Below are 26,070 nucleotides of genomic sequence, written 5' to 3' on the forward strand. Positions count from 1 at the left end.
TTGAACTACTACTGTAGGAATTCCCCTTTTCTCGCCTTCCCATCCTCACCCCCAATACTTCCCCAGACAGTATGACTATATAGTATGTCTGTGATTTAGTATATTAGTGCTAAGGAGTGTGGCAATCTAAAGAGGAGATTCTTTGCCTCAATTGCTACAAACCAAATCATTTTGCATGTCACAGCGTCATCTCCTGATGTCATGGGTCTGTTCAAGGGGGACAAATAAGAACCACAGCATCTCAGCTGCTCCCTCCTCTGGTACAGATTGTGAATTGACCACTGTGGGTCATTATGGGACTAACTCTGTGACCTCATAACCAAACTGCTGGTGATAATTAGCTCTAAGTTTTACTAAGCTATTGAGAAGACAATGAGTATAGTTCCCAGAATCCTTCCAGTTTCATAAGACCTGTTGGAACTTGGGTTCTCATCCTGGCAATGGCTTTGAGACCCTAAGATATCCCAATAAGGAAACTGGAAGAGGATTTTTGGTACAGGACAAATAGCCAGAGTATCCAGCTTTGTGGGATACTACAGCCTGACTCCACCTTTTCCCCAGGTGCTTCTGGATCCTGGACAGGCATGGGGTCTCACAGTCATTCAAGCCCAAGGAGCGTGAAAGTATGGCACGCCTTGTGATTGAGAAGATGGCCTGTGAAGGGCTTCGGACCATCTGTCTCGCTTACCGGGACTTTAAAGTGGAGCCAAACTGGGAAAAAGAAAATGACGTCCTCTCTCAACTGACTTGCATTGCTGTGGTTGGCATTGAAGATCCTGTGCGCCCAGAAGTAAGACCTGGGCCCTAGTGAAGGAGCAGACACACAGAAATCTGGCAAATAGCTGTTGGCCTTTTTATTTAGCATGACCTGGTGACAAAAGGCCTCGGGGAGTCACAGTGACCTTGCTTCTAGCTCTCTCTTTCATTGTGTGACCTTAGGCAAATTAATCATGTCATCCATTTCTTTCTTCGCCTCTTTTCCCCCATATTTTAAGAGGAGGTAATTTTATATCTACTTTCATTACACAAGGTATTAATGGACATTGAAGATGATATAGTTTGTGTTGGTGAGTAGTAAACAAGGCTAGTTTATTGGTTTTGCTATCTGACTAATGGGGAATAAAGTGGCTAATCCTGCTAGTGGGACAGGGTACCAGCTTCACCCCTGCCTTGCCTACCTTAGTTCATCAGTCTTCCACTTAGATAGATAATAGAAAGTATATGGTAGATATAGATAGATAGATAGATAGATGATAGATAGATAGATAGATAGATATAGATAGGTAGATAGATATAGATAGATAGATAGATAGATATAAAGTAAGTATATAGTATATAAAAAGTAGATAAAGTTAGTAGATAAACTAGTACCTAGTATAAGTTAGAGCCATGAGAGCATCTAGGTGGGCAGTGGCTACAGCACCTGCCCTGGAGTCAGGAGGCCCTGAGTTCAAAAGCATCTCCAGGCACTTACTTAGGTCCAGCTTCTAATACTTACTTAGGGGTGTGACCTTGAACAAGTCACTTAACTCTACCAAATCTCAGTTTCCTAATCTGTAAAGTGGAGGTAATAATACTGCTCAACATCCCAAAGTGGTTGTGAGATTCAAATGAAATAGTATTTTTAGAATGCTTTGAAAACCTTGAAGCACTTTAGAGAAATGCTAGCCATTATTTTTGTTTGTTGTTGTTACTTATCACATGCCAGATGAAATGTAGGTCTGTTCTATGACATTGGGTACAGAGAAGAAAAGATGGTATCAAGAAGTTGTGAGAATTAAGTTTACCCTGAACATGCTGGTGCTGCTAGAAGGGGATGATGAAGAAATGACTTTCAGATTAGAAAGAAGACAATGGGTTAGGGCCAGAGCACGATGCATGTATGAGGAGCCTCTTCTCCCCTGGACTTAAGGAACTTTCTTCCCTGGATATAACTTCTACCTTCTTTTTATCTTCTCTTTTCTCCTCCATATATTTCCATAGGTGCCTGAAGCCATCCATAAGTGTAAAAGGGCCGGCATCACTGTTCGAATGGTGACAGGAGACAACATCAACACAGCCCGAGCTATTGCCACCAAGTGTGGTATCCTGTCTCCCCATGAAAACTTCTTGTGCTTAGAGGGCAAAGAGTTCAACCGAATGATCCGGAATGAGAAGGGCGAGGTAGGGGCCGGGGGCCCTGAGCAGCTTGAGCTAGAGTGCCAAGTTAAAGAGGAAGTGGGACAAGGCTGTAGAATCGGCCCACAGATTGAAAACCATGCTGGTTCTGCTATTATTTTGGAAGTGGGAGAACCCTGGCTCCAAAGGATTGTGGGTTCCCAGGGTGGGAGTCTTAGGTTCGGGCCTGGGGTAAGACTGAGTGTTCCGCCCTTAAGGGATTGGGGTGCCAGACTGACCTGTGAGGGCTGGGCTTGTTCACCATTGACAGGTGATGCAAGATCGGCTAGACAACATATGGCCCAATCTTCGGGTGCTGGCTCGCTCGTCCCCTACCGACAAGCACACCCTTGTGAAAGGTGAGATCTGCGAATGCAGGCTATGGAAAGCAGAGAGCAGTGGGCATGAACTGCAGCAGAAAGGCAGATCTCTGTCCTGAGCACCTTGAGTATGGGGTCATACTTTGGGGGACAGATTTCTGCACTAAGAGGAGACTCAGGAAAAAGGAGAGAGAGAGAGAGAGAGAGAGAGAGAGAGATTGACTGACTCTGCTTTTGAGAAGCTATTAGTCCACTGGGGGATATATGGTATATACATAGACTTCAAATAGGGGAAGATTAATACAGAAGTCATGCTCCAGAATCTGTTGGTTTTTCATCCCTGAAGATTACCGTAGCAATTCTGCTCAGGATATAGCCACAGAAAAGTCCAAGGCACATGCAAAGGAAAAGGGAAAGAAGGGGAGAAAGAGACCAAAAAGGGGGGGATTGGGGTAAGACACCAAAAAAAAAAAAAAAAGACTTGGTGGATGGGGGTAGGCAGAATACTTACAACTATTGCACTTCGCACATGTGTGTTACAGGCATCATTGATAGCACTGTGGGGGAACATCGGCAGGTGGTGGCTGTTACTGGGGATGGTACCAATGATGGGCCAGCCTTAAAGAAAGCAGACGTCGGCTTTGCCATGGTAACCAGTTCACTCTTTGGCTAAACTGCATTCTCCAAACTGGAAGCCAACACAGGTTTCTGGTGCCTTTGCCACTTCATATCTTCTCACCCCACCCTCTCTGACCCTAACTCCCTCTCTTCCATACGTTTTGTCATGGGTTGATGTGGAGTGGAGAAAACTAAAGAGCAATTTAGAAATACCAACCCCTACTGAAGCTAAAACAACATTTCAATTTGTAATTCACCTAGGAGCTAGCCCTGCTGCAATACAACATGATACTGTACACAGTATCCCATCCCATCCCACAAGTATTTATGAACTACTGAATGTCCAGCTCTAGCTAGCCATGATGGTAAATACCAAGCATAAGAGAATTTCTCTTCTTAGGACTTTATATTCTAGTTGGGAAAATAAAAGCAAGTTAGTGAAAAGGCAGCTAATAGCACAAGAGATTAATCCCCAAATGAGTGTAGGCAAGAAGTGGGGATTGCTGTGGGTCATGTTCATGTTCAGCCTGGGACTTTGAGCTTCAAGTTCCATAAAATGTTGACTTTTGTATATCACTCACTGCCCTGTGCAGAACTCTCCATTGAGTCTCTCTCTTGTGTATGGAATAATCTGGCAGAGGGGTCAAACTCAAATGGGGACAGGAGCCATGTGGAGATGAAGACTCTACATAAGGATCTCTATGGACCGTTTGTCGATTTAGAAAACCAAATATGAACATTACCATATTTTATTGTATTTTTACTTATTTTTTTACATTTTGATGGTTCATGAGGGCTTGATACTTTTGGTATACAGGATAGATTGGAGGAGGAAGTCTCTAGGCAGGATCTTGATGGGCTAAGTGATTGGGTTAAGTGATGTGAGAATCTGGTCTAGGATGGTGGTGATAGTGGAGAAAAGAATGTAGGAGTAAGTGGCCATGCATGACCCATAGACCCAGGGACTTCTTTTACTCTTTCATATTCCTGAATATAATCCTCAAGCAAAAAGCCCCAGGGAGAGCAATGACTTGAAGATCCAATCTGTTTAGCAAGCAAAAAAAAAAGAGGGGGTGGGGGCTGAGTTTATTCCTAAATTGATCAAGAGCTTTCTCCTTTAACTGCTCCCTCTCTTTTCTTCATTTTAAGTCACTGTCCAAAGAAAATCAGTCACCAAGGCCTACCAGGTCTACCTCCAAAACCACCTGGTCACACATTTTAGCATCCCTAGTCCAGGCTCTTACTAATTCTAACCAGATTATTAATTGCCATCTGTCTGGTCTGATTGGCTCTCCCTTCTCTAAGCCCCCATCATATAGCTAATATATCCTTCTAGAGGCATGAGTATGACCATGTCAATCCCCCTTGCTCAAAAATTTTCAGTGGCTTCCATTTGCCAAGAGAAGAAAACACAAATTCTTTGCTTTAAGACTATACATTTAAGAGTCTGCATATTCTTAACTCCAACTTGCTTTTCATGTTTATTTTCCTTTGCTGTGTGTGGTAGCCAAGCTGATTCTGGAATTACCTGACTCTGCATGTCTACAAGCTGTTTTCCTCTCCCTGGAATGTACTCCCTTTCAGCATCTTGTTAGTTCTTTTAAGGCTCAGCCAAAGGTTCTATTACCTTGGCTTTATTAAAACTTGTCCTGATTCTCTACTCCTCCTCCCTAACCCTCCTCCAAGCCTCACCTGATTGCCCTCTCCCTCTTACAAATGTTCCTAAAACATTCTGAATCTCCCTTTTGTCCCCTTTGCTCCACCTGCTCCGTAGAATATGAATTTGAAGGAGAAATCTTCCCTTTCATTTTTATCTATTTAGCACCTATTACATGCCTGTTTCTCCTTTGGAGAATGGATTTTTCCTTTTCTCCATTAGAGAGGAAGCTCACTGTGGACAGGGATCATTTCCTTCTTTGTTTGTATTTGTATCCCCAGGTACTGGGGACCAAAAGATGCTCACTAATGTCTTCCACATTAAAAGAACTTGACAGCTCTTTGGAGACCTAGTTCTCCCCATCCTAGTTCAGTTACTAGGACGTGTGTGCTCAGAGCACCCTCTGGTGTCAGTGCCTGGTTCTACAGCCTCTCAAAGTCAGAAAGGTTTCAAGGGATCATAGTTTGGGGTAGAAAAGGAACTTAGAAGTCATAAAGTCCAACCCCCTCATTTTACAGATGAGGAAACTTAGACCCAGAGAGATGAAGTGACAAAGTCACACAACTAGTAAGTATCTATTGAGATTTGAACAACAGGTCCTTCCAACCTTTGTTGTGTCATGTTGTCTCAGATCCATTGGACCAGGAGTCTATAGAGTCATAAAATCATAGAATCTACGCTTGGAAGGAAATTAAAGACTATCTGATCTAGCACTACCATTTTACATATGAAGAAAATAGGAGTTCAAATTAAGATGACTTGCCTAAGACCACATAGTTGATGAGTAGCCAAAGCCTGCACTCAAAGCCAAGTCTCCTGACTTGTAGTCTGGGGTATTTTCTAGAGCCCCAGGCTGGCTTGTCCTATTTCAGTCTCTCACTGTCCCCTTTTTCTTGTGTCTCTCCTCTCCCCCGCCAGGGCATTGCCGGCACCGATGTGGCAAAGGAAGCATCAGACATCATTCTAACGGATGACAACTTTACCAGCATTGTCAAGGCAGTGATGTGGGGTCGAAATGTCTATGATAGCATTTCCAAGTTTCTGCAGTTCCAGCTCACCGTCAATGTGGTGGCTGTGATTGTGGCCTTCACTGGGGCCTGTTTCACCCAGGTACAGTAAAGGAGCCCAGGCTGGGTCAAAACGGGGCTGGGAAATGGGAAGGCAGGCAGCTGAGAAGAATAAAGAAGAGCATCTCTGCTGTTAGGGCTGTTTCTGAGACATCTCTTGCCCAGATTTCAGGTGTCCTTCTGAAAAGCTCCAGTAAGGACAAACAAGAGTTACTTGATGGCCTACAAAGCACTTTGTTCATACCAATGTAGTAAAGGCATACAATGGAGCTCATTAGAAGCATATCAATCCCATCTTACATATAGAAGACAAATGGAAATTCAGCAAAGTTGCAAATGCCTTGCCCATGGTCCCTAGCAGGAAGTATTGGAACTGGAGCTTGGTTTCTAGGTCTCCTACTGCCAGAGTTCAGTGCTGCTTCTGTTTAAGGGCATAAAGATAAAAGGAAGAATGGGGATGAACAATGGGAAGGGTTTGGGGGAAGCAGCAAAGAAAAAAAGTCCTCTTCTTTCTGCTAGGATTCCCCACTGAAAGCTGTGCAGATGTTGTGGGTGAACCTGATCATGGATACTTTTGCCTCCCTGGCCCTGGCTACTGAGCCACCCACAGAGGCATTGCTATTGAGACATCCCTATGGCCGTGATAAGCCGCTGATCTCCAGGACTATGATGAAAAATATCCTAGGCCATGCAATTTTTCAGCTGATCATCATCTTTACTCTTCTCTTTATTGGTGAGCCAGGGCAGGGATGAGGAGAAGGAGGCCCCAGAGAGTGAGACTTGGGGAGAGGGCAAGACATTTTGTTTTGTGAGGTTTGGGGTCCTATGTTCCCATGGTTCCCCCTAACCCTCCTCCCAAACTTATCCTGTCTCCCCTACCTAGGTGAAAAGTTATTTGACATCGACAGTGGAAGGAAAACACCCTTAAATGCCCCACCCACCCAACACTATACCATTATATTCAATACCTTCGTGCTAATGCAGCTCTTCAATGAAATCAATGCCCGAAAAATCCATGGTGAGAGGAATGTCTTTGAAGGCATATTCCGTAACCCTATCTTCTGTTCCGTGCTGACGGGCACATTTATCACCCAGGTAAGACAAAATTTGGTCAGGCAGGGTTCCCAGGAGAAAACAAGAAGGGCAAGAGACCACCCAGAGTAGTGTGGGTCTAAAGCTGGGAGTTCAGACATCCTTCATCTGAGACTCCATATCCTCTCTGAACCTAATACAGAATGTGATCAGGGAATGGGGCTTGGGCTGAGGGTTAAAAAATCTTGTGCATTTCCTTGATGTTGCTGTTGGTCCATCATTGTGGAAGGCACAATTATGTTGCAAGTAAATACAGAACACAACAATGCAATGAGATTTAACAGTAATATGAAGTTCCTGCCATGGCCATCATGCCATGTCAGGGAAGAAACATGAGTTCTTAAGGAAAGAGAATTAGTACGTATGATGAGTATGAGAGCTTGACTTGGATATTATTGCACCTTTCTATGGAATTCCATCTCCAATGGTGCTCACTCTGAGAATAAAAAGTCAGGTTTTTGCCCTTTCCATTTTTCTAGATTTCTAGAGTCCTGAATCTTGTTATTTTCATGGTTAAACTGGTGTAAGAGGGTTGAGGTGAGTATGATTTCCACAGGAAATCTTTGCAGAGTACTCAAAGCTAGGTGAAATCATTCTATTAACTCTGGCATCTCCATAGCACTCATGTTGATAAGTCTTTCTGATCGCTTTAGATCTGTCCTCATTCCTCTGTATCTTGTGTGTGTGTGTGTGTGTGTGCACATGCACATACATATGAATGCATGCATGTGTGTATGTCCTGTCTTTCCTCCTTTAAATCTGAATTCCTCCATTAAAAATGAAATTAATTTAAATCTGAATTCTTCCATTAAATCTGAAATTCCCCAAAGGCAAAGTTTCCTTTTTCTGGTCCTCCAATTGTCCCCCGTTCTCTTTTCTTTCCCTTCTGTCCTATCCTCTGACCACTTCAAACAGGTCTTTGCGTACTCATTATACAGTGTTTGATGTGTGTACAGTGTTTGAGGGATTGATCTGGAGAAGAAGCCAGACAGTATTGGCTCTTAACAATAGAGAGGTTTTGAGGGTCCAAAGTTTAAAGAACTTTCAAGATTTAGCTAATGTAGCCCCTTTATTTTACACATGGTCAGTCCTTTCATGTTACTGAAGCAGAAACAGGGTAGTGTAGTAGTTTGAATACTGGATTTGGAGTCAGGAAGTCCCAGGAGGAAATCTTTACTCATCCATTGTGTGCCTCTGTGCTTCTGTTTCGAAGAATTGATAAGGGCCTTTTCAGCTCCTTTCCAGCTCTCAAGCTGTGGTCCTACTGATCCTATGAAATCCAACTGGGATTTGAAACCAGGTCTCTAAGCTCATGCATGTTTTTTTTTCCCCCAAGGATAAGGTTGATTACTGAATTACTTGCCATCTAGGGAAGGGGATAGGGAAAAGGGAGGGAGAAAAAAATTTGGAATACAAGATTTTGCAAGGGTGAGTGTTGAAAACTATCTATGCATATGTTTTGAAAATAAAAAGTTTTAAAAAATAAAAAAAATTAAAGATAGGTCTGACTTGAAGTCAAAAAAAATCTATGCTGAAACTCTGCATTTGTGACCTTAGGCATGGTCATTCTCTGAGTCTCAGTTTACTCTTCTGTCAAATGAAGACACTGGATTCATTGATTTTATTTCTCAATCTTTTGGAGTCCTGGCTCCATTGGGCATTATCTATGTGACCATAAAAAGTCACTTCCCCTCTTTTCTTTAGAGGCTTCTTTGCCTCTAAAATGGTGGAAACACTTCTATGACCTGCCTCATAAGGTTTGTGCTTTGTAAACAGAAGGGCTGAGCCAAGCAAGAGCTGCCATTATTGAGCCACTCGTCTCTGCCTTGGCCTGTTTTTTTTCTCACAGATCCTGATAGTGGAGTGTGGGGGCACCCCCTTTAGCTGCACCCATCTTTCCATGAGCCAGTGGTTTTGGTGTCTTTTCATTGGGATTGGAGAGCTGGTCTGGGGCCAGGTGAGTCACTTCTTCCCCTTATCCTATATATCTACTCATCTAATTTGAGGGCACTGGACTACATTGGAAGGGGTTTGCACTTCAGATGCAATCACTACGTGAGGAGGAGTTTATTAAGCTCCGTCAGTGCAAGAAACCCTGTCACTGACCTCAAGATTATCCCATTCAGATGATCTCCTCATCTCTCTTTTGGTTCCATTAGTTAAGCCTGGGATTCTAACATTGCCACTGACATATCATAGCCTCCTCTAGAATCTTTGAAGAATGGAGTCATTTTGTTATATTCTTATAATATAACTACTTTTGAAAAGTGTGTTTATGTGTTTGTGGTGGGGGGTGGGAGGGAAGGGAGGAGGAAAAATGAAGAGAGAGAGGAAAGAGGAAAAAAAGAGAAATTTGATGTTAGAATGCACCCCCAACTATATCTATACTGTCTTAAGTACTCAGGTTTTTATTTTTACTTAAATAAAGTCCCATAGTTCAGTGCAAAGAATACTGAATCTGGGTTCAGAAGACCTGATTTCACATCTTATCTCTGATACTTCCTTCCTGTGTGACATTGGGAAAGATTTTGTTTCTCCTTCAATAAAACGAGAGAATTGAACTAGATGGCCTCAGTTTCCAGCATTAGATCCTGCAGGCTGAATAATTTGGTGTCTGAAAGGTCCTTCCTTACAGAACTCAAGTATGAACAAGAAAATGAAGACAGGGCCCTCAGGTACCTATTAAAACCTCTTCCTACTTAACACTTTAGTGTAGTACATTAACCTCATTAGTCAATTGTTCTCTTGGAAGATAGAAAGAGACAGGACAAAGAAGGAGTGAGGTATGGAAGCAGAAAGTCCTTTTGGATGGATATACCCAGAGGTAAGAACTAAGGGTGAACAGTATCAAGAGCATGAAACCTTGAAGTCTCCAAGGCTAGCAATTTATTCTTCCTAACATTAATTCTTCTATATGAACTTATGGGATATCAATCATATTATGGTTTTTAATACATTCATATGGCTAAGAGCCACATGCTGCTCCCCATTCTGTTGGCACTCCTAATTTCTACTTTCCTGTCCCCTTGCCACATTAGAATTTTGAGTTAATAAGGACCTTAGATCATCTAGTCCAACCTTCCATTCTTCAGATGGAAAACTGAGTTTCAGAGTACTTATTACTTGCCCAGTGTTATATAGCTAGTATGTAACAGAATCAAGATTTAAAGTTGCTTCCTCTGTCTCCAAAGACACTTGGACTATTTGTATCCGACTGACAGAGTATACCAAGCTCACATTGGTCACAGTCAGATACACTATAACTCAACTCTTAACATAGTGATATTGAGTGCACTACTCCATACTACTTAGGAATAAATAAATTACTTTTCTTACAATTCAAAGGGAAGACTGAACTTCTTCAAAAGGAACTTTTTCTGAAACTCTTGAGAAATAAAACTATATGAGAGGCATGGAAACTAGTAATGATATAGAGCCACAGAAATCCTATGCTAACTTGTTTTTATGTCCTTTTCTTTGTGTTGTATGGTCTTACTGGAAGAGCATGGGATTTGAAGTAAAAAAAAAAAAAGTTCAATAATTAACATGTGTTAGGTACTATGCTAAATGGCTAGTTACAAAGAAAAAGCTAAAACAAGCCCTGCCTTCAAGAAGCTTATACCCTAATATAGGAAAAAGCACGTACATACAAGATTAATAACATGTATAGTACTTCTAAAGTTTATCCTCACAACAAGCCTAGGAAGAAGGTGCTATTATTATCCTCATTTTACAGGTGAGGAAACTGAGGGTAGAAGTTAAATCATCTGGTCAAGGTCACATAAAGCAAGCATCTGGGTCTGATTTTGAATTCTGATCTTCCTGACTCCAGGTGTCATTATGGTGTCTCTCTGTTGCTCCCTGAGTATGTGGAAGGTAGCCTTAGAGGAGAAAGCATGTGCAATGCAAGTATTTCATCTGAGTCTCAAAGGAAATCCAGAAGTCCTAGAGCAAGGAGATTAGAAAGGAGAGAATGCCAAATGTGGAGAATAGTCAATGCAAAGGCCGGGCCAAGAAGGTCCATGGGAGTTTTGTGGAAGGGGACAGCTAGAGTTCGTGGGGCTGAAGAATGCATGGAAGAGAGGAAAAAGAGGAAACCTTCAAAGACCTTTCAATGGCAAACCCCCAGAAGGGCTTGGAGTTAATCCTGAAGGTCTGGGAGCCACTGGCATGGATTGAGTAGGAGCAGTGCTGGGGCAGACCTGAGCTCTAGGAGGTCCCTTTGGATGCAGAGAGAAGAGGGAGAAAGCTGTTTCAGCCTCCTTCCAGGTGAGCGGTGATAAGGGCCTGACCCGGAGCCATGGCTGAGTCGGGAGAAAGACAATGATGTATGTGGAGGGGAGAAGAATAGCACCTAGGGCCCTGCATGATCTCAGGTGATCTCACTTTTCTCTTCTCACTTTCCTCATCTGTAAAATGAAGGGACTGAGCTACATGAGCTCTAGGAGTCCTTTCAGCTCTAGATTCTGTGACCAAAATCATTTTCCTTTAGCCTAAGATATATTCAGGTGGACCTCACCGCTAGATATGATAAAATTCTTGGTCCCTTTCCTATATCTCAATACCTTTGCTTCATGACCTCTAGTTTGAGCCAAACTACACTTCCACCTTTGTCCTTAAGATCCTTGCTAGTCCCTATCTGAGAGAGATGCTTCCTTACTTGGTACCAAAAATTCTTCCACTAGATAATAGATTTTTTTCCACTGATTTAGCAGTGGAGGTCTCTTCTTCTGGACCATGGAAGTCATGTCCTCATCCTTGACCCATTTCACTGTTGAGTTTGCGTGAAGCTCATTCACTAGCCAGTCATTAAACTGCTACTATCTACCACTGTCACCTCTATACAGGGGAGTCTGAGCTCAGTATAGTAACATCTACTAGGTATATTATATTATGTTATATTATATTATATTATATTATATTATATTATATTATATTATATTGTATTATATTGTATTATATTGTGTTGTGTTGTGTTGTGTTGAGTTGTGTTGTATTGTATTGTATTATCGCCAAATGTCTATATGGACATGTGTGTCTGACTATGGCAGAGCATTCTGAGCTCATACTGGTCACAGTTGGACATACTGTAACTCAACTCTAATGTAGTGATGTCATTTTGGTCCTCTTAGAAAACAAAAGATAACAATCAGCCACTAAATTATATTATTATATTACGTTATGTTATGTTATATTATGTTATGTTATATCATATATCATATTATGTTATGTTTTATATAATAAAGTATATTATTTAACTACCTATTAGTATCCCAAATTCAATGCCCCAAACTGTAAACTCACTTTCCTCTCTCTTTTCCCTCATTTCCTTGTTTACAGTCATTCAAATCCACAACTTCAACTTGACTCTTCACTTTGCCTCACTGTCATTTCAAATCTTCCTAACATCTCTTATATTTATTCCCTTCTCTTCATTTATCAATGAATATCTTTGCCACTTGCCTGAATTTTTTTTTTATCATGGCCTCCTAATTGGTCTCCTAGCTTTGACAAAGCTTTTACATAATCAGAATGATTTGCCTAAATTTTAAGTTTGAATCCAAGATTGCTAGTGTCATTGGAAAGGGGTTTGGAGTGGGACTTCGGACACTAGCTGCAGTTAAGTAGCAGAAAAGGAAAGATTAAGCTGAGGCAGGCAGAGAAACAGTTAAATTCACTCATTAGAATAAACAAGCTTTGGGAAACAAGACAGAAGAGGGACCCCAGGAATCACTGATGCCACAAATGGGCCCAGGAGAGGAGTTCAGAGGTGCTTTGAGTGATAGTATTTCATAAATTTTATACCAGATCCTTATAAGACTTAAGTTTAGGATGAAGTCAACTAGAAATTTTTTTTAGATTCTTTTATAAAAAAATTATTATAACTTTTTATTGACAGAACCCATGCCTGGGTAATTTTTTTACAACATTATCCCTTGCACTCACTTCTGTTCCAATTTTTCCCCTCCCTCCCTCCATTCCCTCCCCCAGATGGCAAGCAGTCCTATATATGTTAAATAGGTCACAACAGATACAATATATGTGTGCAGAACTGAACAGTTCTCTTGGTCAACTAGAAATTCAATAAATCTTGGTTTGTATCTTTTGGGCCAACTGCTATTTTGAATATTAGTACATATTTAGATGATTTTATAAACTTAAAGAACCAAATGGGGGAATAAGGACATCTATTTTCCTTTCCATAGGAAGTTAGTGAGTAATGAATATTCCATTCCTTTTTCTACAAAATACCTTATTCCAGGAACATCTCTGTGTTAAGCATCAGCCTCAGGAATTACTCAAGGGAATTTTGATTTGTCTTTATGGCAATGAAAATTTTCCTTTCTTGACAATGGAACTCCAGGAACATGTCTGAACCTTTTACACAAAATAATAGACAATTAAACCTTATGCCTTGCTTCCTCTCTTCTTAGGTCGAGTTCTCAGATTTATCTATAACCTGAGTTTTTGCCCAACTTACACAATTTCATCTCTCTCATTGTCCCCATCCCCACAGGTAATCAACACAGTGCCTACTGCAAAATTGACTTTCTTGAAGGAAGCTGGACATGCCACGACCCATGAAGAAATCACTCAAAAAAATCTGGCAATGGGTCTGGAGGAAATTGACCATGGAGAGATGGAGCTGCGCCGTGGCCAGATTCTCTGGTTCCGGGGCCTGAATCGGATCCAGACTCAGGTACAATATTGGGAACCTACCCTTCATCATTGACTTGGAAGAAATTCTTTCAAAACTAAAGGTGGTGATGAGGGAGAGGAAGGAAGCTAGCATTTAAACTGAAACCTCTACATTCCCTGTCCACCTCCACTCCTATCCACACCTGATAAGAAAGCTCATTGCTAATAGTAAGCAAGTCTTCCATCCCTGCACACAAGATTGAATATCTAAGATATAAGTTCATTTTGTGCTGAATAGATTAAGGTGACCCAGGGTTGGGACACTTAAGCATTGCTAGATTTTTTTGATAGTAGAGTAGCCCTGGAATGGACAGTGTTTATCCCCTCTCCAGGAAAGAATTTTCACATATTTTCTCTGTGATAACAAGATCCCAATCAGATCCTTACTGAGACTCCTGTTCTAAGTTGCTGCTGCTCTTTTCCCCATCATAACATTATGGTTATGGAAAAAGGATAAAAGCCCTGCCCCCTCCTCTGCCTTTTCCTTACTAATTTTGATGCTGTTGTGAGAAATGTGCTGGGTACAGGTGAGTAAAGAGATCTGCCTCTTCATAACTAAGTGTTTTTTTTCGGGATCCAAACTTGGCCAAGCTTTATCTCCTGCCCTCCATCTATCTCCCAGCCCTTATTACAACTTCAGCTCCTTCCTTCAGCCTAGCAGGAATACCATCTTGTAGTGACCTAGCAATTCTAGGAGTCAGCAATGCCCACAAAGGGTACCAAAGTAGCCTCACTAGAGCAGAGACTCTATTCATACCATTTTCCTAATCAGTTCATGAGATCAGTTGAAAGGCAGCATAATATTACAATCCCCTCTGGTTTTCAATCCTAGCCCTCTCTACCTTTGTAGCTCTCTATGTTTTCTCATCTGTAAATGAGGAAATGAGATGGTCAATGATCCTATGATCCACCTGTGGGTGAGGGGTCTTTCTACCAGAACCACCTGTTTGTCTATTGGAGATAAAACTTCCTTTAGCTTTTCATGAATCTCTCACTGGCAAACAACTTTTCAATTAGTCTTATAGTTTAGAAATGCCTCAGTCTGCCTAAGCCATAGGACAAGATTGATAATGTTGAATGCCTGGCAAATAACCACCCTTCCTATGGACAAATACCTGCTGTCTAGCCTGGTGACAGAGCTGGCTTTTTTATGAAACCCAGTGAGGCCTTCTGTTTCTTGAGTTTTGGGGAGTCTCCAGAGCCTCTAGTTTTGGGGGCCTCTTAGATGCACCTCCCTCTGAGGCATCCAACACTTTCCTCTGGGTCTGCTCTTTTTAAAATAACCTGTTTTTGCTTTTCCTTCTTTCAGGGTCTCCAGTCTCTCCTAGACAGATCCCCTTATTGCAGTGTCTCTTGGCTCCTATCCTTCTTTTGGGGTCTAGGGTTTCCAGATTTTCCTCTCAATCCTTATCCTCCACCCTGCTTCCCTCCAAGTCATAAATACACTATTTATTTGATGGGACCTCTCCACCTGGCTCTGGTTGTCTTGCCATCCTTTGCAGGGAAATAGTGACAGAGAGTATAAATCTATATAAATATACACATATACACAAAGTTATATGAAACTCAAAAGCTGATCTCAGAGACAGAAAGCTCTGAGTTTTCTATTTCTTCCTCAGCATATGCAGAATTTTTGACTTTGCACAAATCACTTAACCTTAGAGAGAAAAAGACTCAAATCAAAATCCCAGGAAATCTCTCCTTTGTCCTATTTTATAACTCAGAGACTATCCAGATTCTGTAGTTTTTTGGATATTACAACAAACTCATCATAAGGAAACTATTTCAGTGTGTACTGAGCTTTCTGAGCACAGGGTTTAGAACATGTCTACCTTTGCTCATAATAACTAAAGGTTTCTTTACAATATGATCACCTCTTCTAGCCTCATTAGAGTATTATCAATATGTTTTCTAGACTCTTGCTGTTAATATGCCATTTGTTCCCTTCTTGGCTGAAACATTTGATTAAGGAGGGTAAGGGTCTCTGGTAGGGAATGGAGAATAGTTATTAAAACAATTTAATCTGGATTCCCATATTCTCTGATCATAGGTTAACCTTCCTCCTTTATCCTTTCCTATACTTTTCAAGTAAATAGAACTTGAATGCAAGAACACTTGAGCACTGGACAGAGCTTAAAGAAGAATATGTTTGAGAGGAGGGAAGGCAGGTGGACTCCCACTGCATTGGGAAACTTTGAGCCTCTACCCCAATATGAACAATAGAGAGTAATTATCCTGGTTTGGATATGTTGTAAGAAAAGAAATGCTACTAGCTATGGAGAGCCATTCCTGGACACCTTACTACCATATTTGTGCTTTCAAAACCAATGGAGCATCAGATCCCTGATGTGATGCAAGAGAATATGAGTAAATTGGGCAGGATAATGGAAGGGATGATGTTTGAATCCATACCATGTTCTAAAGTCAGAAACCTATTTGTAGCACTATAAGTCTTCTCAGACAACCTTTAAATAAGAATGGCTCAATGACCATCAACTTTTCCCAACTTCTCCTTCCCCTGTAGCCATGAAGAGTGAAATGAGTGAAACCAGACCCTTTCCTAGTCATTTAGTTGATGTATCTGGGGAAGGAAGTGATCTGAGTGCTTTCAGGACTGTTTTACAGAATATATATGTGTTTTGGGGGTCGGAGGGCTCTGCTTTCTTACAACTCTGGTTTTGAGTCTTTAACCTGTACCAAGTAGTGGGATGGTTTAGGGGTGTTGATGGGATCAAGTAGGAGGGGAATAAGTACTGACTATCATTGGACTGACAGTAGGTGGTGCCAGAAGGACAAAAGAACTAATGGTGTTAAAGCCCTCTGCCTCTAGAAGAGCAAAACAATTTGGAAACCAAGTATTCTACTTCCATAGGACCACAGTAGCGGCTATTCACCATCATCAACTCTACCATCCCCTTTCCTTCCCCCTTTCTCAATCTAATCCTCAAGTTATTCCCTACATCTGCTAGCCATGAGGATTTTGGGAGCACTAGCTCAGCTATGGCTGCTTCTGTAGAGTGGTCTGGTTCTTGTTCCTGAGCCAGAGCTATTCGTGCCTTCAAGTGTAGCCCCCCCCCAAAAAAAAGCTGACTGGGAGAAGAAAGCACTGTACTGGGAGATGAGCTCAACAATTGAAAGGCAGCATAATATTGCAATCCGCTCTGGTTTTCTGTCCTAGCCCTCTCTATCTTTATGGCCCTCAGTTTTCTCATCTGTAAAATGAGGAAATGAAATGACCCCCTGGTCAATGATCCTATAATCAACCTGAGAATGAGGGGTCTTTCCACCAGGGTCATCTGTGTACCTATTGGAGATAAAAACTCTTTTGTTTTTCATGGATCTCTCACTGGCAAATCTATAATAATAAGCATTGTTTGGTTTTTGTTTGGCTGTCCCAAGATCAGAATTCAGCTGAACATCCCACCATTTGAAAGTTGTGCCTTAATTTTGAGCGTTTGGGTCACTGAGATCTATGACACTGCTCTATACAGGCTTCCCCTGTTCCCCATCCCATCTCAGTTCTTTCAAGCTCTTTGTGCCCGAGCTCTCTCTCCAGTAAAGAGACATTTAAGTAAAGGCAACCTGCTGTTTCCTTACTTCAGCTTAAAGAGGGAGGAGCATGGAGCTTGAGTTTGATCTTTAGACTTCATGGCAAACAAGATTTTGAATGAAATATAATAATTCCCAATGAGTTTTCCCCTTTCTTCCTGGAGAGAGTTCTGTGTTGGGAGGACTTCCCTTTCTGTGTCCTGCTTCCCTCTTTTTTCCCCTTGTTTTCTTCCTGAACCATGCAGCTCCCCATTCCTCCTTCCCCTTCTCCCTGGTCCCTGACTATGGAGCAAAGCTATCTCACTTTCTGATTCTTTGCAGATCGAGGTAATTAACAGATTCCAGATGGCAGTCGGCTCTTATCCCGGAGCCCTGAGGAGACAGAATGCCCAGAGTCTGCAGGATATAAAAGTTGTTTCTACCCCAACTTTTGCAACAATTTCTCCAGAAATTTCTGCTCCCAACACTTCTCTTCGTGCAACTTCTTTGGGCAGTGAGTTATAGTTTATTATAATGCATGATTTGATAAAATGACCACAAGACAGCTGGTAGCATCCACTTGAACCAATTTCAGTTCTCTCTTCCTTTTGAGTTTTTTCCTTGATCTTTTGACTTGAGAGACTGAAGGGGAAAAAATCCCCACCCCTACCCCCAATCAACCAAACTGTTTGAGTTTAATTTTTTTTACTTTTAAAAATCTATTGCATCTTAACTATTTACAAAAGAATAACCACGATAATAATAATCCTATTTTCTGGTTGTTCTGCATTACTTATTCCTTTCTTTTCATAGGTTTTTCTTTCTTTATCTTCCCCACCTCCCTTCATCTCATCCCTGAGAAGAATGAAAACAAAATAGGCCCAAGATTAAGACAGTTGAAATATCAGTGGGAAAACAGTACCAGATTTTATTGTAAATCCACCTTGCCATTTCTAATTTACTTTTCTGAAACCTAATTAGGCTCAGTGCTGGTAGTAATTATGAGCAATTTATATTCTGGTGGCCATAGTAGGGTGGGGACATGGATTGTTTTAGAGCCTCTGAACTATGGGTCAGTTTCCTCTGTGAGTTATCTGTGCTACTTCTTGTTTTGTCCATCTCTACCATTCTCAGCACAAGTAACTGGGTTATCTAGAGTTCTTTAGGGGCATCCAGCAGGAGGTGCTTCTTTGGGTTTTTTATTTCTATCTGTCCCACTAAGACAGGGCAGCAGAACCAAACAGAGCACTCAGATCAAAAACCAAACATCCAAAGGATGCCAACCCTTCCCTCTCCTCCTATACTCTCTTCCACCATTTCCCTCCCCAGGTCCTAGGTCTCTGTCCTTCATCTCTTAGTGGGAAGGTCTGCTGTTAATCTCTAGTTGAGTATAATTTGGGCAGAACCTGAGGTGAGACCTTACAGAATCTAATGGGAGGAGGTAGACTTGGGGATCTAAGAATCAGTGAAGAGAGATAAGAGGGCAGCTTTGTACTAGCTAAGTTTGTCTAGCAGTTCTCAGTTTGAGTTCTGAGTTCTTGGATTTTAGTTGCCCTTTTTTTTAAAGTCGTGCTACCCTTCATGGGAGCTTCAATTCAAGGAATTCCAATTTCCCCCTACACAGCCCCAGATGGGAGACTTCCAAGGTCTCCCTCCATGGGACTGGGGGAGATGAAGGGAGGCTTTAATCTTCTCTCTTTCCCATCATTCTTTGCCCTCCTATTTCAGTTTCTAGAAGGAAAGAAAGCAGCAGAACAGCTGAATAAATAGTGATCATCATCTATTCCCTAAGATCCAAAGAGCCTACTGGCCATCAGCAGAGGCTTATCCTAGTTGGGGCTTACAAAAAAAAAAAAGACTTTCCACAACCAGCCTGTTTGTTCTCTGCTCCCTTCCCCAAGGGATAGTCTAAAAAAGATGGGTTTAGTGCATCAGAACCAAATCCTAGCTCTTTTAACTGCCATGGGTATTGGATAGGAAGGGGGAGGGAGGGAGGACTGACTAAGTGGAAAATGTCTACACCTGTCACAGCATCGGCTTCACTGGCTTTATCCTGCACCCCATCCCACCCTCCACCCCCATGCACATTCATGTGCTGCTCACACACAGGGACATCATGCATCAGGTGGTGGGAGTTGGGAGGGTGGCAATGCTTGGAGATGGTTTTAGTTGTGATTGGCAATCCTTGCATGTGTGGTTGTTGTGAGGTATGTCGTGTTCTGCAAAGTATGTGCTAGGATATGGAATAGGTTGTGAGAGTGGGCCTCCATCCAGCACTCAGTAACTTTCTCCATGCCTTTACTCCTTCCCTAAACTTTTCTTGCAGGTGGTTGGTATGTCCCTGGATTTTAGGAGGGCTACAGTCGGGCTGAGTGATTGCTTCTTATTCTCCCAAAGAAATTACTTTCCTATTTTAGACAGTCTATTCCCTTCATTCTCTAGCTTTTGCCTTTCATCATACAGAGGCTGCTGGGCTGGGGACATATAAGTAAATATGTTCTACACTACTCCTGACTCCTTTGAGAGAGTAGAGCTCTCTGGAGCGCAGGTAGGAATGAACGGGTTGGATCCACATCTCCTATAAGGGGTGACCCTTTCACTTGACCAATGCATGTCAGCAGCAGAAGGAAGCTTTTGAGTTGGGTCTATCCAATCTATCATGCCTTACTCTATAAGCTTTGGTACAAATATCCATCCCAGGAACCTCTCAAGGACCAGGAAATGCAGGGTCATGAAGGTAGGAAAAGAGGACACTTATAACCTACCTTCAAACTTCAGGTCTGAGGCAAACCAGTCCTTTAGAAATTTAGAAATTAGGTGAGATTGGGGAGGTTGAGATGGCAGTTCACTGTGTGTTCCTTTGACTCTCCTGAGCCAGGGTGTTAAGTTGGTTTTATTGTCAAAGAACCTTTTAGCCTTCAGATCTATGGAAATCCCTATTCCCTGGATGACTGACCTACAAGGTTATTTGGGGAAAGGGAGGTGAAAGCTTGATCAGTAGTTTTCTGCCCTATCTGCTGGACCAGGCAGAACAGGTGATGTCATCTCTTGCCAATTTCTCTTACGAGATGTGGACATATAGAGAAGAGCAAAGAGGCAGATAACCTATCAACAGATTAATTTATCAGTTTAAATCACTTTCTATTGGATTTCTACTTTTGTGTCGTGATTTTCCATGTTTGTGTTAGATTTCTACTTTTTTATAAAGCTTTTGAAATATCATAGTTGGGTTACCATCACTCTTTCTCCCACTCCACCCCCATGCTTGAATTTTGAGCCACATGATATTTATTTCTAGTGTTCCATGATGTCCTTATTGTACATTTATTTTTAGTTTTTGTGGTTTTCATTTTATTTCTCCCTCAAGTATCCAATTCTTCTTTAGGTTTTATCTCACAAATTTGTTTTCTTCTTCTTTTCTTTCTTTGTGGTGTAGTGCAAAGTATTAAAAGCATTCCGTAGCTCCCTCTTTGAAGGCCTTGAAAAATCTGAAACCCGAAGCTCTATCCATAACTTCATGACCCATCCCGAGTTCACCCTGGAAGAAGATGAGCCAAGAACGCCACTCCTGGATGGCAGCGAGGAGGATGAAGGTAGCAAAGAGACTGGGACCGACAGATTCCCCAAGGCCAGCGAGAGCAAAGAATCCCCATCCTTTCTATCCGGTGATGAAAACTACAAAGCTTTGGACTCTAGCCCAGTGCACATCACAATTTCTAACTCAGACAGCACTTTACACAGTCTGGAGACGACATCAGTTTAACCTTGAGAACTCTGGCTTCCATCCCTGCTTTCTCCATATTTCCTCCCTTCTCTGCCCCTTTCATGAGATATCCATGTGATAATGGGCCTTGTCGTCATGTCAAGTGCTCCTGTGCGTGCACCATCCATGGACTCCCTCCAGCTAATAGAGGAAAGAGCAGAAACATCCAGGAACCCCCCAATTTGACTTTGAATTGGATTTTTGGGGTCAGGGGCTTCATAGTTGATGCAAACAGTTCTGGGGTCTCCTCATTTTGGGCTCTGTAAATCAATAGTGGTTTTTACTAGAAATTTTTTTTAAGAAAGGCAACAGCCCCTGTTAGTCCTCAAATGATTTCCTTCTTTGTGGGCACAAAACACAGGAAAACCTCTTGACACCTAAGTGCTGTTGTGAGCTGTTAGCTAAATAAGGATGTAGAGGGAGAAAAGTATCTCTAAAAGGAAATAGAGGATTGGGGTGGGAAGGGAGAGGAGAATGGGATTTGCAGAATCAGCCTATAGACAATGATCATTTTTTAAAAGTCTTCCATTTTAAAAATTTCTACTTAAGTTCCTTAGCTCTTTCAGGCCTTCCTTACCTATCTCTCCTGAGTTCTTTTTAGCCCTTTCCTCCTCTCTTCCCTTCCTCTTTTCTTAGTGGTAATAATTAAGAGAGCAGGGAAAACACTGAGTGAATTGAGTGACCAAGTTTTAGTTTGGTTTGCCAAACCTCAGTTTGACTGAACTCCCTTCTGCCTCTGAAGCCAGGGGAGGCTTCAGTTATGGTTTTTGAAACCGATTTTAGTCCTGAAAGGACCGCTTGAACAGTAAAGTAAACCAAGAAATTTGGGTGTGTTGTATGTAATGTGACTTCTCCTCCAAACTGCCATGTGGTCAGAGAGAGGAAAGGCCAGTTTTTCAGTGTCATGGAAGAAAGCCTTGACTTTGGAGGGGGGTCATACATTTGAATGGTTGGTAGCATCTCTTGAGGCCCAAGCAGCTGGATGAGCTGGATCTGATCTTCCTCCAGCTGGTCATGTTTTGAAGACCAGAAACTGGCAGATCTTGGACAAGACAGGGTCTTAGAGTGGAGAGAATAACATTGGGTTTTCTATCTACCAATCCTTGGTACTTGGATTCTGCCAAGGCTCTGCCAACTGGAGGTGTCAGGACAGGTAAGAGGGCCGTGTTTAAGGAGCTCTCGGGAAGGTGAGGAAGATTGTTCAAGTCAGAGTCAGAAGGGGGGCCTTGCTTCACAGGGTTGAGAAGATCAGGGCCTAATTGCCCAATTACAAGCGTTGAATCCATCTCCTCTGACTCAATCTGTATGCTCAAAGTCCTGGGCCCTCTGAGGGTGTCTAGCCTACCCCCCCCCAACTTAGCTTAAAAACTTAACTAGGTGCTCCAGTAATATTTGGCTAATTAAGGCAGCAAGAGGAGCTCATCCTCTCTCTCTCTTGGTTCTCCAGCTCTACCCACCATGACTTTTTTCAGTGATGAGCTATAATTGCTGGCCAGTAAAGCCCTGTGCCTTTCTCCCTACCACCACTCCTGCCCTCAACACTGCCCGAAGTCTCCCCTTCTGGCCTGGAAATCAGAACTTGGGGACTTTGCTGAGAGACTTTTTTATGCGTTCCTTAAAGGATGAGATGGAGCTGTGCTTTCTGAGAGCTCTATTTTTGCCCTTTTGACATTGACTGATACTTTTCTGTATATAGGGTCAGACCTATCACTCATACTTGCCACTTTCCATCTCTATTGGATGATGGAAACCCCACCAAGAAAGAGGGATGGAAGAAGGGAGGGAACCTTGAAGCTCTAATAAACTGCCAAATTGCCAAGAATCCAAATCACCAAATGCTTTTCTAATTGTGAGGAGAGGATCTTCCTGTTCCAGCCCTTCCTCCAGAGCACCTCTCTGCCACTTTCCACTTGAGCTGTCTAACTTGGGAAAAATAAGAAAATAAAACATTACTTGTGACCACATCCCTCAACACTACATAATCCATCAGCCAAAGAAATAAAAGAAATTTTGGTTTGGTTTTCAAAGGTCATATGCTTCAATGATCATTTTTCTTATATTAAATACTTGGGGGGGGGGGGATGAAAGTAGAAAAAAGCTCAGCTCACCCAAGGTGATATTAGAAGCTCACATCTATGTGTGTGCATATTTAGGAGAAACTGATAGTTAAATCTTTATTACCTCAGATATATTTAAAAACAACTTTGGAGGCTACTTTTCCATGTTTACTCCCTAAAGAGACCAATAGGTGCCTGGCAGGGCAATCATGAGAGCCTTGTCTACTTTTTAAAATCAAAGGATTTTTGTGTTCTAGTTTCCATAGAAGAGAGAGACTAAATATGCAAAATTAGTTTTCTTTAGATCAGAAACTCATATTTTTAAGTCAGCCATATGTATTTTATTTAAAAGGATTAAAAATAAATTGCTGTCATGTAGCCCAGCTAAAGAGTTCATGCAAACTAGTTGTTGGATGTGACAGTGACTTAGTATGTCTTTGCTTCTCAAAGCCAATAAACTGCTTCCTTTCTCCAAGTAGCCATCTTTGTACTTAAGAAAAAATTTAAAAATTAATTGGGTTATGGAGATGTTATGTAAATGATATAGCTGGTTGAGTAAGAAGTTTTAAGTGTTTATGTGCATACTTTTTTGCGTAAAATTATTTTCTAGTTTCAGTGATACAACTGGCAACAGGTAACTATGTCTTAAGTTATTTAAGAAAATTTCTTCTCCTTCCCCCCCCCAAAAAAAATAAAACAGTGCTTTGGATTTCAAATGGATAGCACAGGGTGGTAAGGGATTCCTCTCTAGACAAGACATAATGGATAAGGAGGGCAGTTAGTCTGCTAATGGAAAGGGAAAACATTTAGCAAGAAATAGTTTGTCAAACAGAAGATGGAATTTTATCCCCATGTAGTCAGATTTCCATTTCCTCTCAATTCTGGGTTTTCAGAAGTTAGGAGCCTCTTGTTGGCTTTTGTTTTCCTGAAAGCAACTGGCAGATCGGAACCAAAAACACTAACCTCTCTTCTAGTCTACTGGGCTGATCTCTCTTAAAATTGGCAATTTCTGCAAAATTTTCACTTTTTGTATACCTGGGTGTTTAATATTAATACATAGAACATAGGGAGGATTTTTTTTACATGAGGATCTGAATGTTTCCCCCCAGAAAGATTTCATGCTGAATGAGGAAGGATTTATCCCAAATGGGAAAAACACAAGTCGATTCTAGTCATGGTTGGAAGTCTTGGGGAACTGTCTGAACAAAACTCCCCCGGTCCTCTGGACAATGATGGTTGAGGAGCTATTCCCCTCTTCCTCACTTAGGAATGGGAGATTCACCTCAGAACCCCTTCGAGGGGAACCTGGTGGACTCCTTTTAATTCAATTAATTCAGCCTTTTTCAGTTTTTTTACTTCTCCTCTCTTCCCCTTTCCCCTTTCCCCAAGCCCTGGAAAGGAAAGTTTATAAGTAGAATTTCAAACCACTAAAACTTAGAAAAGGCCTTAGGGAGTGGAGCTTACACATGCCATGAGTCCCTCTAGATAAATCTTGTTTCCTCTTTCCCTGTAATTGAGCCAGTCAGTGGCAACATTCAAGAATATCTTGATCCCACCCCCACCCCCTACTATTTCTTATGGGTCATCCTATTGGAAAAAAAGAGGTTACCTGTAAACATCCTTCAATAAGTCCAAGCTTCTTTCCCTTTCAATGGGCCAAATCCTTTTACTTTTAACTTTTTCCCATCCCTTTCTTAATTTTGCCTTTGTCAGTCCTACCACATCATTTCCTGTTTTTAATCCAAAAGGAAGATATACAAAGATGAGTTCAGATCACCCTCCCATGACTAAATTGGCCTTGTCAAACATTTTCTATATCTATACATATATATCCATATGTGTATAAATATATGTGTGTGCCAATGAATCTAACTCTTAGATCTATTGCAAGCAGTCCACAAATAGGAGTTTTGAGTTTCTTTGGTTTCCCCAGTAACTCATAGCAAGCACTGGTATTTTTGTATAAAAAGGAAAAAACAAAACAAAAGACTTAAGTATTTGTGGTATGCATGACTTAAAAAGTAAATGGTGGTTTTAAAGCAATATGTATCCTGGCATGTGTGGCGATGCTCTGCAGTTCTGCTTAACTGTGTACCCAGTCTGTACCTGCATTCTAACAATATTTAAGCTCTATGTACCATGTTTTGCATGTATTTATATGGGGTTTTTTTGGTGGGGGGAGATAGAATGAACTGTCAACACTTCTGGGAACATTAAAACTTAAACGAGACAGTTGACTGAGATGAGAAGACTAAAAGAGATTTTTTAGAAGAAAATAAAAATGATAATTTTATTTAAATTTTGGGGGGAACCAATAATGCTTTCTGCTGTGGAGCAGAAACCAATGCCGCTGTACACTGAAAATAAAAACCCCATGCCCACTTCTAATTGTAATGTCCTCAATGTGTCTCCACTTAAGGTATGGCTGTCTACTGAAGTCGAGCAGGGTACATTTCCATAGTCTTTGGAACAATCCCTCCCCAGCAAATGGATAGCTTCACATCTGTATCTCCCCAAACCAAATAGCCTTTGCTTTCTTGATTTCTATTATTGATGGCTCAAATAATTCCATTTGTTTTTTACATTGCTACCAAAGCTCAGCAGCTTCTGATGTGTGACTCTCCCTTGCTTAGGTCTGGGGACAGGGAGTGGAGGGAGGGACTGGGGACTGCCACTGGGGGCTGATTAAAGTAGATGCATTTGGAGAGAGTAGGGGAGGAACCAAGTTTACCAAGTGCATATGTTTTCTTAGATCCTTTTTATTTGGGAAGTAATATGGAAAAGAAGAATCCCCTTCAAGGCCACATGGCTGCTGCTGCTGGCTTTGAAGATTTTTTAATTGGTTTTTCCCTTCCCTCACTGCTGTGGAGTCAACTGATCTGCAGCTTTTTAAACGATAGTCCAGAATTATTCAGGTTTTGTTCATTGTTTCATTTATCAGTATTTTATTTCTATTCCTTGGATCTTCTTAGGCAACTTACCTTCACATGAGAGGACCTATTCTCTTCAAAAGCACAGCAGCTTCCCAGCTTCCCCTTTCTCTTGTGTTGCAAGTGTATCTATCTTCTCACTGCCTTAAAAAAAAATTTTTTTTTTGCTATTACTTGGAGAG

At 41.5% G+C, this 26,070-nt stretch overlaps 1 protein-coding gene across 10 annotated transcripts in view; it reads left to right on the forward strand.

The window, feature by feature from the left end:
- ATP2B4 (ATPase plasma membrane Ca2+ transporting 4) overlaps positions 1 to 25,346 on the forward strand; it is a 93,418-nt gene extending 68,072 nt beyond the window's left edge. For 6 of the 10 annotated variants that reach the window (XM_023504060.2, XM_031937176.1, XM_031937174.1 and 3 more), the window contains 10 exons: positions 562 to 790; positions 1,984 to 2,163; positions 2,429 to 2,516; positions 3,020 to 3,126; positions 5,671 to 5,862; positions 6,339 to 6,552; positions 6,703 to 6,914; positions 8,761 to 8,868; positions 13,429 to 13,611; positions 20,575 to 25,346. In XM_023504060.2, coding sequence (XP_023359828.1) covers positions 562 to 790; positions 1,984 to 2,163; positions 2,429 to 2,516; positions 3,020 to 3,126; positions 5,671 to 5,862; positions 6,339 to 6,552; positions 6,703 to 6,914; positions 8,761 to 8,868; positions 13,429 to 13,611; positions 20,575 to 20,901 — 1,840 coding nt within the window. In that variant the 3' untranslated portion in view covers positions 20,902 to 25,346. Of the gene's footprint in view, positions 1 to 561; positions 791 to 1,983; positions 2,164 to 2,428; positions 2,517 to 3,019; positions 3,127 to 5,670; positions 5,863 to 6,338; positions 6,553 to 6,702; positions 6,915 to 8,760; positions 8,869 to 10,743; positions 11,181 to 13,428; positions 13,612 to 17,480; positions 17,653 to 20,574 lie in introns of those variants that run through there. The other 4 variants (XM_031937177.1, XM_012550236.3, XM_023504062.2 and 1 more) reach the window with 3 other exon arrangements.
- Positions 25,347 to 26,070: the final 724 nt, after the last annotated feature.

This window comes from Sarcophilus harrisii, chromosome 4, assembly GCF_902635505.1.
Source record: "Sarcophilus harrisii chromosome 4, mSarHar1.11, whole genome shotgun sequence".
Classification (NCBI taxonomy): domain Eukaryota; kingdom Metazoa; phylum Chordata; class Mammalia; order Dasyuromorphia; family Dasyuridae; genus Sarcophilus; species Sarcophilus harrisii.